Source organism: Ylistrum balloti, unplaced genomic scaffold, assembly GCF_031769215.1.
Source record: "Ylistrum balloti isolate Yb309-2 unplaced genomic scaffold, AGI_CSIRO_Ybal_v1 Utg370474, whole genome shotgun sequence".
NCBI classification, from domain to species: Eukaryota; Metazoa; Mollusca; class Bivalvia; order Pectinida; family Pectinidae; genus Ylistrum; species Ylistrum balloti.
The window spans coordinates 97,427-111,796 of NW_026782311.1; the positions used below are offsets into that span (position 1 = coordinate 97,427).

Below are 14,370 nucleotides of genomic sequence, written 5' to 3' on the forward strand. Positions count from 1 at the left end.
TGTATTGTATGTAGATGGAGTATGATATTCTTGTATTGTATGTAGATGGAGTATGATATTCTTGTATGTTATGTAGATGGAGTATCATATTTTTGTATTGTATGTAGATGGAGTATCATATTCTTGTATGTTATGTAGATGGAGTATCATATTCTTGTATGTTATGTAGATGTATGTTATGTATGAGTATGTATCATATTCTTGTATTGTATGTAGATGGAGTATGATATTCTTGTATGTTATGTAGATGGAGTATCATAGTCTTGTATGTTATGTAGATGGAGTATCATATTCTTGTATTGTATGTAGATGGAGTATGATATTCTTGTATGTTATTTAGATGAAGTATCATAGTCTTGTATGTTATGTAGATGGAGTATCATATTTTTGTATTGTATGTAGATGGAGTATCATATTCTTGTATGTTATGTAGATGGAGTATCATATTCTTGTATGTTATGTCGATGGAGTATGATATTCTTGTATGTTATGTAGATGGAGTATGATAGTCTTGTATTGTATGTAGATGGAGTATCATATTCTTGTATGTTATGTAGATGTAGTATAATATTCTTGTATCTTATGTAGATGGAGTATGATAGTCTTGTATGTTATGTCGATGGAGTATTATATTTTCGTATTGTATGTAGTTGGAGTATCATATTCTTGTATGTTATGTAGATGGAGTATGATATTCTTGTATGTTATGTCGATGGAGTATTATATTCTTGTATTGTATTTAGATGGAGTATGATATTCTTGTATTGTATGTAAATGGAGTATCATATTTTTGTATTGTATGTAAATGGAGTATCATATTCTTGTATGTTATGTCGATGGAGTATGATATTCTTGTATGTTATGTAGATGGAGTATGATATTCTTGTATTGTATGTAGATGGAGTATGATATTCTTGTATGTTATGTAGATGGAGTATGATATTCTTGTATGTTATGTAGACGGAGTATCATAGTCTTGTATGTTATGTAGATGGAGTATCATATTCTTGTATTGTATGTAGATGGAGTATCATAGTCTTGTATCGTATGTAGATGGAGTATGATATTCTTGTATGTTATGTAGATGGAGTATCATATTCTTGTATTGTATGTAGATGGAGTATGATATTCTTGTATTGTATGTAGATGGAGTATGATATTCTTGTATGTTATGTAGATGGAGTATGATATTCTTGTATGTTATGTAGATGGAGTATCATATTTTCGTATTGTATGTAGATGGAGTATCATATTCTTGTATGTTATGTAGATGGAGTATGATATTCTTGTATGTTATGTCGATGGAGTATTATATTCTTGTATTGTATTTAGATGGAGTATGATATTCTTGTATTGTATGTAGATGGAGTATCATATTTTTGTATGTTATGTAGATGGAGTATGATATTCTTGATATTCTTGTATTGTATGTAGATGGAGTATGATATTCTTGTATTGTATGTAGATGGAGTATGATATTCTTGTATGTTATGTAGATGGAGTATGATATTCTTGTATTGTATGTAGATGGAGTATGATATTCTTGTATGTTATGTAGATGGAGTATGATATTCTTGTATGTTATGTAGATGGAGTATGATATTCTTGTATTGTATGTAGATGGAGTATGATATTCTTGTATGTTATGTAGATGGAGTATGATATTCTTGTATTGTATGTAGACGGAGTATGATATTCTTGTATTGTATGTAGATGGAGTATGATATTCTTGTATTGTATGTAGATGGAGTATGATATTCTTGTATTGTATGTAGATGGATTTCTGGTTAAGGATGAAGTCCAATTCAAAGAACTATTTTAGCAGAATTGTTTTTACAAGTGTCATTTTTGGTCACAATCATCCATTGGGCAAGACGTAATTACTTCCCTTAAAATAATTTCATGCCAACTTATAAAGAATGAATTCAACATACACTCACCAAAAAATTCAAAACACTTTTGATAATTTCATGAAAATAATTGCTGATGTTACAGTTGAGTCAAATGTCCGTCCAGGCCCGTGTATTTGCCCGTTTATTTTTGTCTGACTTACATGTCGTTCCAATTGTGTCTTTTTATATCAGTGTTGTCCTGGTCTGTTTATATAAGTTGAATGTTTGTCTTTACAATATTTGCTAACAGTACACCGATGGGCTTATTAGATAAAGTAAAGCACAAATTAAATTTCCATGTAGTGTTCAAATCTAGTTCCTATTCCGTTACATTCAGTCTACATTCTAAGCTTTCTTTATACAGCTTAAACTTTCAGATGACCTATTTTCATATATTTCATATGTCACTGACCTAAATGGATAAGAAATCATCACTTGCAGGTTAATATGCAACATAGGAATTCTATGTTTTTTAAATTTAGAACATATGTGGGCTATATTTCTAAACCTAGAACAGTCGGACCACGTGAACCGTGTAATATATTGTGTAAGACGATAATGTATGATATTCTGTTGAGGATCTTTGTTTATTAAAATGTCTAAAATTTGGTACTCCGTAAACAAAATAAACACATTTTTTTATTTATTATTTTTTTCGGTCAAAAAGACTATGTTATGATAAATGTATACCAGGCACAGGGCAACTACCAATTACTGGCAAATTAGTACAAACTTATATATATATATATATATATATATATATATATATATATAAATCAAGGACCTTTGATTTCGGTCAATATGGTGTTGAATCAGCCTGGTAGAATAATATTGAACAAGGACTTCGCCTTCGGTCAATATTTTTCCTTCCAGACCTCATTGTATATCGATAATTGATAAATATCATAAATTTAACGTGACAAGTTTGTTAATTCAATTGCAACATTTAATGTAATATCCTATATATAGGTGGTCATCTATGGATAGATTCCGAACTGGTCATTAGTCTGATGAAGATGACCGTGTAGTCATCGAAATGTCACACTCTGATCTCCTACTGGTTGTGTTATAAGATGAAGGTTACCGTGTAGTCATCGAAACGTCCCACTCTAATCTTCTACTGGTTGTGGTATAAGATGAAGGTGACCGTGAAGTCATAGAAACGTCACACTCTTATCTTCTACTGGTTGTGGTATAAGATTAAGGTGACCGTGTAGTCATCGAAACGTCACACTCTAATCTTCTACTGGTTGTGTTATAAGATGAAGGTGACCGTGTAGTCATCGAAATGGCACACTCTAATCTTCTACTGGTTGTGTTATAAGAATTTCTATTCTATTGACATTACCTACCTGAAGAAAATGTACCTAAACATCATCATCTCTTTCAAAACTGCCTTTTATTCGAGCATGTGAGATTACAATGCTCAGTCTCAGATCTGTGTCTGATTGGCATGGGGTGTGTAATTACCAATCAGACGGCTTTCTTGTAGATATTCGATTAATAAACTTCTCAATGTGTTTAATATAAACAATAATACATTGCAGGTTCATTACGAATCCTTCGCGGACTTCAGGAATGACCAATCTGTTATATATAGTCCTTTTGAAACTTACTCAAACTGACATCAATAAAATACGCGAAACAATATCAAATTAATAGAATATTGATTTTTTCTTGATCAATAAAAATTATATTTCATCCTGCAACTCTCACGATGAAAAATGAATAAAGAAACAAAGAACATTCTGTATCTAATTGTGAACTATGCTGGAGCGTATTTCGGGAACATAGCATGAATTACCAATGATAAAGTTGTAAGAATGATGGAATTTCTTGTTAAATCTTCGCTGATATCTTCCAATAGACCATTTGCATACACATTGGAACAAACAGTGCTCTTGGTTACCAAAGTACAACGCAGATATCAAACTCATTCCGTTCATTTTAAGATGTAGTGATGACTTTAAACAACATCATGGCTGTACCGATTGGATATAAGTTGCCAATCTCTTGATTATTTACATGTTACCATGCAATCATTCCTGATACTCATTTTAAGAAAAAGTCACAGTTGATAAAATGTCTTGATGATTTCCAAAACTATTTTGTGATAGATGTCGACCTGTCGGAAAAAGAACTTTGAAAGTTTGAAAGATTCTTAATAACGAAGACTAGTGAAAAGAATTATAGTCATTAAAATATCTTTGCTAACATTTCCATGATTTTAATTAATACAGTCGAAAATAGAAAACCTCTTACCCCAATTAATTTCTATTCAATAGATGTATGTGATTTGTACACATATGGACACTACAATTGATCAATTGTCGTTTTAATTATAATGTGAACTTGATGCGTTCCACTAATCAATTCCTCCTAGATCCAGCCGGCGTTTTTTGGCGGTCCGGTAGATGCGGGTGGTTTTTGTCCGCCTCCTCCCCTTCTCATGGCTTCTTGGACCTTGAGCCACGAGCTTTTCTTCTTCATCTCGAGCTTTAACCGTGCGCTGCGTAGGCTTGTGCGCGTGCCAATGATAAGTCCGAGCCCCAAGGCAGATAGAATGAGCACGAGGATGAGTAGGGCGTAGTTCGCTAGCTGCCAGGCGGTGATACATGAATTATAGGCCACAATACCTGTAAGTAAATTGTCATGTTTATTGATGGCTTGGTATACACGTGGCAAACGTCACAATATACAATAATGGAATAATTTCAAATTTGAAATAAACAACAAAATTTGAAAGGATGTCTATTCACGTCAATTCTGGAAACAAACTGATGTTTTGATGAATACACATGGTTGATGAAAGTACATTGATAAGGAACATCACGTGACTACTATATAACGTAAAATTTTTTTAACTGTCGGATAAATCAATATAGAATTTACGAATTTCTCTAAAAAATGCATAAATCGACAATCTACTATATACGGTATCATAGTCATAAAAAACCACATATATAAGGTCAAAGTTTTATTGTGTAAAAAAATAACGAAAACACAACTGATGTCATACACACGGCACACACTTGGATATTTGGCACTTTTGTAATCGTTTATTAAAACACGGAAGTAAATTTAGTGGGAAAGGACTCGTCTTGGACCCCCAGTTTTGGATACCTTGTACCATTGTCGTGTTTGACGTCATGGAATCAGTTACTACTGTAGACTGAAAGTGCAAAATCATTTACAAAAAAAGCAACAAAATCAAAAACAAAACAAACAAACAAAAAAGAAAAGAAAAAGAGGAAAGAAATCATTAAGATCAAATAGATTTGAAAGAATCAAAGATAAAATCCAAGTTATTTCAGTGGAGTTATAATCAGATTCGGTCAACGACATATTGGATCCAGTGAAGTATTTGATATGATAGTTTATGTGGAATCTTTGAATTGGTCAATACAACAGAGCCCGTGACATGTTAGATTAAGTGGAGTCTTCGATACGAATGCCCCAATGGGACAGTGATTCACTCCAGTGGAAAGAGCGACGCATTGGATTAGTGGAGTCAATGACTCACAGGATCTAGTGGAGTTACTGACTCTTTAGTTCCAGTGGAATCAGTGACGAACTATATCCAGTAGAGTTAGTGACTCATAAGATCTAGTGAAGTCAGTCAGCGGCTCATTAGATCTAGTGAAGTCAGTCAGCGACTCACTAGATCCATTGGAGGCAATGACTCCTTATTTTCAGTGAAGGAAGTGACACGTCAGATCCAGCGAAGATCGCTGGCCTCCTCCTTCCTTATTGCCTCGGCCTCTTTTTTGCCTCTGGTGAATCTGTAACCGCGAGTAGAAATGTTGATTGATGTCACTTCTCTAGGATGTTCTTTGACTCGCTGTTTCATCTTCACGGCGTTGATGAGAATGATACATGAGAAAATCAAAATGACCACGTTGGCACCTCCATCTCCGAATAGCATTACGTATGTAATACATTCTCCGCCTAGTACCACACCTGGAAACAGACGGGTAGGAATTACACCCTTATAACAAGGTAGACCAGGGTAGAGGTGTGTGTACGGTAGTGTGGTTATAGGACGGGTTACAACTAACAAGCCCAGATATGTGTGTGGTGTCAGTACGGTGGTGTGGTGTCAGTACGGGGAATGTGGTGTCAGTACGGGGGTGTGGTGTCAGTACGGGGAATGTGGTGTCAGTACGGGGGTGTGGTGTCAGTACGGGGATGTGGTGTCACTACGGGGGTGTGGTGTCAGTACGGAGGTGTTGTGTCAGTACGGGGAATGTGGTGTCAGTAAGGGGGTGTGGTGTCAGTACGGGGGTTCGGTGTCAGTACGGGGGTGTGGTGTCAGTACGGGGGTGTGGTGTCAGTACGGGGGTGTGGTGTCAGTACGGGGGTGTGGTGTCAGTACGTGGATGTGGTGTCAGTACGGGTGTGTGGTGTCAGTACGGGGATGTGGTGTCAGTAAGGGGGTGTGGTGTCAGTACGGGGGTGTGGTGTCAGTACGGGGGTGTGGTGTCAGTACGGGGATGTGGTGTCAGTAAGGGGTAGTGGTGTCCAGACGGGTTCAGTACACTAAAGGAGGAATCGATAGTGTGTGGAGCAGAATTTTAGACAGTAAATGGGAGTGGAGCAGAATTTAAAACTGTACAAGGGTATGTTGAGTAGCATTTTAGATAGTAAATGGGTGTGGAGCAGACTTTTAGACAGTAAATGGGTGTGGAGCAGACTTTTAGACAGTAAATGGGTGTGGAGCAGACTTTTAGACAGTAAATGGGTGTGTTGAGTAGCATTTTAGATAGTAAATGGGTGTGGAGCAGACTTTTAGACAGTAAATGGGTGTGGAGCAGACTTTTAGACAGTAAATGGGTGAGTTGAGTAGCATTTTAGATAGTAAATGGGTGTGGAGGAGACTTTTAGACAGTAAATGGGTGTGGAGCAGACTTTTAGACAGTAAATGGGTATGTTGAGTAGCATTTTAGATAGTAAATGGGTGTGGAGCAGACTTTTAGACAGTAAATGGGTGTGGAGCAGACTTTTAGACAGTAAATGGGTGTGTTGAGTAGCATTTTAGACAGTAAATGGTAGTGGAGCAGACTTTTAGACAGTAAATGGGTATGAAGCAGATTTTGGCCAATGGGGCCGCAAAGGGGTGTAGAACGGAACTGGACACCTTAACAAAACCTCCAATACTTTGGACAGTAACTTGGTATGGGTCAGACGTCGGGAAGTAAATGTAGGTTGTACGTAAGATTTTGCCTTGTAAAAGTAGCTTACGAGTCAGACTTTGGGCATTAAAAAGGTGTGGGGCAGACTTTTGATAGCAGTTATACTTTGGGAGGTTTATGTGTCTGCGGCTAACTTTGAACAGTAAATGAGGATGGGGCAACCTTTAAGCATTAAATGGGTCTAGGACAGACGTTGGGCATCATATGGGTATGGGACAGACGTTGGATAGTAAATGTGGTTTATGAGTCAGTGAATGTGTGTTGGGCATAGTTTGGACAGTAATGGGTTGGACAATCTTTGTACAATAAATTGGTGTGTGTTGATGTAGCATTTTAGACAGTAAATGGTTGGAGCAGACTTTTAGACAGTAAATGGGTATGAACAGAGGGGCATTTTGGAAAGCGGACTAGGGTAGGTGGAAAGGGAGGGAAAAACCTGGAAAGCGGACTTTGGACAGTAACTTGGTATGGGACAGAGTTTGAAAAAGCGGACTAGGACATTTGGCCTTGTAAAAGAGGGGCAGAGTTTGGGCATTAAAAAGGTGTGGGGCAGACTTTTGATAGCAGTTATACTTTGGGAGGTTTATGTGAGCTAACTTGAACAGTAAATGAGGATGGGGCAACCTTTAAGCATTAAATGGGTCTAGGACAGACGTTGGGCATCATATGGGTATGGGACAGACGTTGGATAGTAAATGTGGTTTATGAGTCAGTGAATGTGTGTTGGGCATAGTTTGGACAGTAATGGACTTCGGACAATCTTTGTACAATAAATTGGTGTGGGGAAGATTGATGTACCTGCTTGACAGGGACAAACTTTGGAAAGCGGACTAGGACAGGTGGATAGGGAGGGGCAGAGTTTGGAAAGCGGACTAGGACAGGTGGATAGGGAGGGACAGAGTTTGGAAAGCGGACTAGGACAGGTAGATAGGGAGGGACAGAGTTTGGAAAGCGGACTAGGACAGGTGGATAGGAAGGGACAGAGTTTGGAAAGCGGACTAGGACAGGTGGATAGGAAGGGACAGAGTTTGGATAGCGGATTAGGACAGGTAGGTAGAGAGGGACAAATTTTGAAAAGCGGACTAGGACAGGTGGATAGGAAGGGACAGAGTTTGGAAAGCGGACTAGGACAGGTAGATAGGGAGGGACAGAGTTTGGAAAGCGGATTGGGACAGGTAGATAGAGAGGGACAAATTTTGAAAAGCGGACTAGGACAGGTGGATAGGAAGGGACAGAGTTTGGAAAGCGGACTAGGACAGGTAGATAGGGAGGGACAGAGTTTGGAAAGCGGACTTGGACAGGTGGATAGTGAGGGACATAGTTTGGATAGCGGACTAGGACAGGTAGATAAGGAAGGAACAAATTATGGAAAGCGGACTAGGACAGGTGGATAGGAAGGGACAGAGTTTGGATAGCGGATTAGGACAGGTAGATAGAGAGGGACAAATTTTGAAAAGCGGACTAGAACAGGGTGATAGGAAGGGACAGAGTTTTGAAAGCGGACTAGGACAGGTAGATAGGGAGGGACAGAGTTTGGAAAGCGGACTAGGACCGGTAGATAGGGAGGGACAAATTTTGGAAAGCGGACTAGGACAGGTAGATAAGGAAGGAACAAATTATGGAAAGCGGACTAGGACAGGTAGATAGGGTGCAGAATTCGGATAGCGGACTAGGACAGATAGATAAGGAGGGACAGAGTTTGAAAAGCGGACTAGGACAGGTGGATAGGGAGGGACAGAGTTTGGATAGCGGATTAGGACAGGTAGATAGGGAGGAACAAATTATGGAAAGCGGACTAGGACAGGTGGATAGGAAGGGACAGAGTTTGTATAGCGGATTAGGACAGGTAGATAGGGAGGGACAAATTTTGGAAAGCGGACTAGGACAGGTGGATAGGAAGGGACAGAGTTTGGAAAGCGGATTAGGACAGGTAGATAGGGAGGGACAAATTTTGGAAAGCGGACTAGGACAGGTGGATAGGAAGGGACAGAGTTTGGAAAGCGGACTAGGACAGGTGGATAGGGAGGGACAAAGTTTGGAAAGCGGAATAGGACAGGTGGATAGGGAGGGAAAGAGTTTAAAAAGCGGACTTGGACAGGTAGATAGGGAGGGACAGAGTTTGAAAAGCGGACTAGGACAGGTGGATAGGGAAGGACAGAGTTTGGAAAGCGGACTAGGACAGGTAGATAGGGAGGGACAGAGTTTGGATAGCGGACTAGGACAGGTGGATTGGGAGGGACAGAATACAGTTATGAACAGAATGAACATAATTTTTAACATTAGTTTCACGTGCCTTATGGTTACTGGTGACTTTTTCTATCATTAGACGAACAGATTGTACGATCATCGAGATTAATACGTGTCGCTTGAGGCCACATTGTCAAAGGTTATGCAAGGGCAATAAGTTAGGTTAAGGAAAACGTTGTATAACGGCCAATTAGTTATAGGGTCTTAGGTTAAATGCTGAAAACTGAATAGGTTCACCGAATTGCATACAGGTCGAAGGTAGAATATTACAGAAGGGTCCACTGTTGGCCTAGGTCAAAGGTTATGTACAATTGGTGAGTAATCCACTGGCCTAAACTTTACAGGGACTAGCATGAATGACACACCTTTCAAACATCACATTGTAAACGCCTTGATAAATAAATACCGCGGTATGTTAACTGGTAAAGGTTGTGCTGCTTCTGAAGTAGCCGACCATGATATCGTGAAGCATGATTTTCAGCTTACATCGATGTATTTCAGTCTTGAAATAGCTGCGTCAGTTGAAATTAATTCGACGGACGAACACCAATCTGTCTACGGCAAAGCGTTTAAAAATACTTTGCTGAACTGTGGAATTTTGGCACTCTCAAATGTATTGACGTTGCGTTCAGTATAATTTGATTCTGCCTGTTTTATTTTGGTTAATGTCGCGACATATTTGACAGGTCACTTAATCACGTGACAATGGGAATTTTTATATACAACAGTCCTTGTTACACCTACTAACTTAAGTGTCTGTCATTTCAGTTTTATGATACGAGAAAGAACAATTTATAAACATGACTTCAATAAAAAAAATTGGTCAAAAACTATTTGACACCACTGACTGAAAGAGAGAAAAAAACAGAAGACAAGCACTAGTTTGACACAATATTAGAAATCAAGTATAAAAAGCATTAGTATGAAACAGACAAAACCGGAAATCAAGTAACACAATGAAAGAATTATTATGGGATAAAGAGTGCTAACAATCAAACATCAGCAGAATTAGAAAAAGAGAAACGGCAAAAGAATAAAATACCCCCCCCCCCCCCCCCCCCCCCAAAAAAAAAAAAAAAAAAAACACCAAACATTTCTTGATTCAAGCATTGGAAATAGAACATTAGTATCTGAATGAGAGGGTTAACCCGACAGGGACCATGTTTTACGTGCAATAATAACGGAAGTGTCTACTATACCTGGAGTTCCCGCACAGGCGTCATCTTGGGGACACATGTTGTAATAATATGTGGTCGCCCTCTTGTCTGAAATATAGATATAGACATAACTGTTTACAGACTAAGCACAGCCTGATAGGATATCGCATACACTTTTCCCTTCCGCCTTTGATTTATAATCTGTGTAATTCTTACCCTGATAGTCTGGTATGATTTCAGGATTCTGTCCCTTATTTTTCTCAATTACCTGGCCCCCTCACTCCCTTTCCCTCTCCCCTCATATTTACCTGTCTTACGGACTAGTTATTGCTTCCCCGGTAGTCTGACCCGTATTGTATTGGTTGTTTTCCCCTCTTCCCTCATATTTACCTGTCTTACTGGCTAGACATTACTACCCTGATAGTCTGACCCGTATTGTATTGGTTGTTTTCCCCTCTTCCCTCATATTTACCTGTCTTACGGACTAGTTATTGCTTCCCCGGTAGTCTGACCCGTATTGTATTGGTTGTTTTCCCCTCTTCCCTCATATTTACCTGTCTTACGGACTAGTTATTGCTTCCCCGGTAGTCTGACCCGTATTGTATTGGTTGTTTTCCCCTCTTCCCTCATATTTACCTGTCTTACTGGCTAGACATTACTACCCTGATAGTATGACCCGTATTGTATTGGTTGTTTTCCCCTCTTCCCTCATATTTACCTGTCTTACTGGCTAGACATTACTACCCTGATAGTATGACCCGTATTGTATTGGTTGTTTTCCCCTCTTCCCTCATATTTACCTGTCTTACGGACTAGTTATTGCTTCCCCGGTAGCCTGACCCGTATTGTATTGGTTGTTTTCCCTCTCCCCTCATATTTACCTGTCTTACGGACTAGTTATTGCTTCCCCGGTAGTCTGACCCGTATTGTATTGGTTGTTTTCCCCTCTTCCCTCATATTTACCTGTCTTACTGGCTAGACATTGCTACCCTGATAGTATGACCCGTATTGTATTGTTTGTTTTCCCCTCTTCCCTCATATTTACCTGTCTTACGGACTAGTTATTGCTTCCCCGGTAGTCTGACCCGTATTGTATTGGTTGTTTTCCCTCTCCCCTCATATTTACCTGTCTTACGGACTAGTTATTGCTTCCCCGGTAGTCTGACCCGTATTGTATTGGTTGTTTTCCCTCTCCCCTCATATTTACCTGTCTTACGGACTAGTTATTGCTTCCCCGGTAGTCTGACCCGTATTGTATTGGTTGTTTTCCCCTCTTCCCTCATATTTACCTGTCTTACTGGCTAGACATTACTACCCTGATAGTATGACCCGTATTGTATTGGTTGTTTTCCCCTCTTCCCTCATATTTACCTGTCTTACGGACTAGTTATTGCTTCCCCGGTAGTCTGACCCGTATTGTATTGGTAGTTTTCCCCTCTTCCATCATATTTACCTGTCTTACTGGCTAGACATTACTACCCTGATATCCAGATAAGTCATAGCAATCTTTAACTCACTCTCCCTACAGGGTTTCTTGTTCCATGTATTAGGCATACGTACCCTGGTAGTCAGATGGACTATCACAGACCATGCCCCCTACGACGTCGATATTTTGGGTGCTGATGGTAGTGAGGATCCAGAGATTTTCACACGTACATTCCCATCTGTTCCCGGTCAGGTTAAGGAAGCTCAGGGCCCCCAATGTGGACAGCACGTTGTTCGGGAGTCTAGTCAAACTGTTGTATGACAAGGAAAGAGTTTCCAAATTCGTGTTCTGCGTGAAAGTATCGGTCGGAAGGGACAGTGCCGACGACGTTGATAAGTTGTCGAGTATAATTGCTTTCACCTTGCTAAGTGGATAAAAGAATCCGCTGGGGAAGGTATTTGTGTCGAGGGCAAGGTTCATCATGGCAAACATTCCTAAAGCGTTAGGGATGGCTAGACGAGTGATGTTCAGTCCAGATAGACTGTCGGCATTAAGACCGTTTATCGACCCGCCATCGATGATGAGAGAGTCGAGATCACCAAAGTCAGCGAAAACGTTGTTCGCTAGACCTCCAGATAGAACACAGTTTGTTATCTTCAGTTCCTGGATATAGCCTAGTCCCGAGAATGTTCCGGCAAACAGTACCAGGTTCCCGTTAGATGCGCATTTGATTTCCAGACTGGCAGGGTAGTTAGTGTCCAGGTTTGCAATGGACATACTATTGAAACCGGAAAATGTAGCCGTTGGTGAGCTCGCCGGAAGCTGTCCGTCGACATTGTTGATAACGAGGCGCTGGGGATAAGGGGAACTAAATGTGTTGAATGTTAGAGGAAGCGTCACTGACGCAAAGTCACACGTAAATATTCCAGGAGTTCCGGTGGCACTACTATATGCGCATCCGCTCGGAAAGCTTTGACCCGAAATAAAATCACACAACGATAATAGGCTGACCAGCAATGTCCATTGTAATTTCAAACCAGGCGCCATTTTGATTTTGTCTTGACGCAAAATTAGTTTGCTATCGACAGATCAAACATATGGTAAAATTATTGGCGTGGACGTGTTGCGATTTTTTCCTTCCGCAGACTGAACGCTTCAGTTGATTATTTTTTCTATCCACGAAACTTTTGGCATAGCCCCGGTAGAACGCGGATTATCGTCAAACTTACCTAGAGCAGTCTAAACACGCGACCCGACCGGTAACATAATTTGGCTGGATTAAACATTCTCTTGCGTTCAAAAGGCGACTTATATTGGCACTATTCTATATAAGTAACAAGTTAAATGGTTATGAAAATTTAATCTAGTTTATTTTTGGAATTTGCATTGAATAACAAACACAAAAGTTAGTGATCGTGAAAATTGAACAGGTCCATACCAAGGTGTCGATCATCGTAATGGTGCGTGGTAGTGTGAGTTTGCAGAGGCAGTGTCTGACGTTTTCTGATTGTTGTGTGGTGATGATGTGCGGCGTGTAGAGGCAGCATTGTGCGGCGTGTAGAGGCAGCGTTGTGTGGCGTTATTATGGTGATGATGTGCGGCGTGTAGAGGCAGAGTTGTGTGGCGTTATTATGGTGATGATGAGCGGCGTGCACAGAAAGCGTTGTGTGGCGTGTAGAGGCAGCCGTGTGTGGTGCTATTATGGTGATGATGTGCGGCGTGTAGAGGCAGCCGTGTGTGGTGCTATTATGGTGATGATGTGTGGCGTGTAGAGGTAGCCGTGTGTGGCGTTATTATGGTGATGATGTGTGGCGTGTAGATGCAGCATTGTATGGCGTGTAGTGGCAGCTTTGAGTGGCGTTATTATGTTGATGATGTGCAGTGTGTAGATGCAACGTTGTGTGGCGTTATTATGGTGATGAGGTGCGTGTGTAGAGGCAGCATTGTGTGGCGTGTAGAGGCAGCATTGTGTGGCGTTATTATGGTGATGATGTGCGGCGTGTAGAGGCAGCGTTGTGTGGCGTGTAGAGGCAGCGTTGTGTTGCGTGTAGAGGCAGCGTTGTGTTGCGTTATTATGGTGATGATGTGCGGCGTGTAGAGGCAGCGTTGAGTGGCGTTATTATGGTGATGATGTGCGGCGTGTAGAGGCAACGTTGTGTGGCGTTATTATGGTGATGATATGCGGCGTGTAGAGGCAGCGTTGTGTGGCGTTATTATGGTGATGATGTGTGGCGTGTAGAGGCAGCGTTGTGTGGAGTTATTATGGTGATGATGTGTGGCGTGTAGAGGCAGCGTTGTGTGGCGTGTAGAAGCAGCATTGAGTGGCGTTATTATGGTGATGAAATGCAGCGTGTAGAGGCAGCGTTGTGTGGCGTGTAGAGGCAGTGTTGAGAGGCGTTATCATGGTGGTGATGTGTGGCGTGTAGAGGCAGTGTTGAGAGGCGTTACCTTGGTGA

General features: G+C 40.5%; 1 protein-coding gene across 1 annotated transcript; it reads right to left on the bottom strand.

The window, feature by feature from the left end:
- Positions 1-4,271: 4,271 nt before the first annotated feature.
- Positions 4,272-12,961, bottom strand: LOC132555346 (phospholipase A2 inhibitor beta-like). Its single transcript, XM_060219697.1, has 3 exons — positions 12,049-12,961; positions 10,531-10,596; positions 4,272-4,528 (listed from the first exon to the last, which is right to left on the bottom strand). Exons 1-3 carry the CDS (start codon positions 12,959-12,961, stop codon positions 4,272-4,274), a joined length of 1,236 nt encoding a protein of 411 aa, XP_060075680.1.
- Positions 12,962-14,370: the final 1,409 nt, after the last annotated feature.

Coding starts and splice junctions, on each gene's coding strand:
- LOC132555346 (XM_060219697.1), bottom strand. CDS start 12,961: ATGGCGCCTGGTTTGAAATTACAATGGACATTGCTGGTCAGCCTATTA. Junction 10,597..12,048: donor TAGTCCATCTGACTACCAGG/GTACGTATGCCT, acceptor TCTATATTTCAG/ACAAGAGGGCGACCACATAT. Junction 4,529..10,530: donor CGCCTGTGCGGGAACTCCAG/GTATAGTAGACA, acceptor ATTTACTTACAG/GTATTGTGGCCTATAATTCA.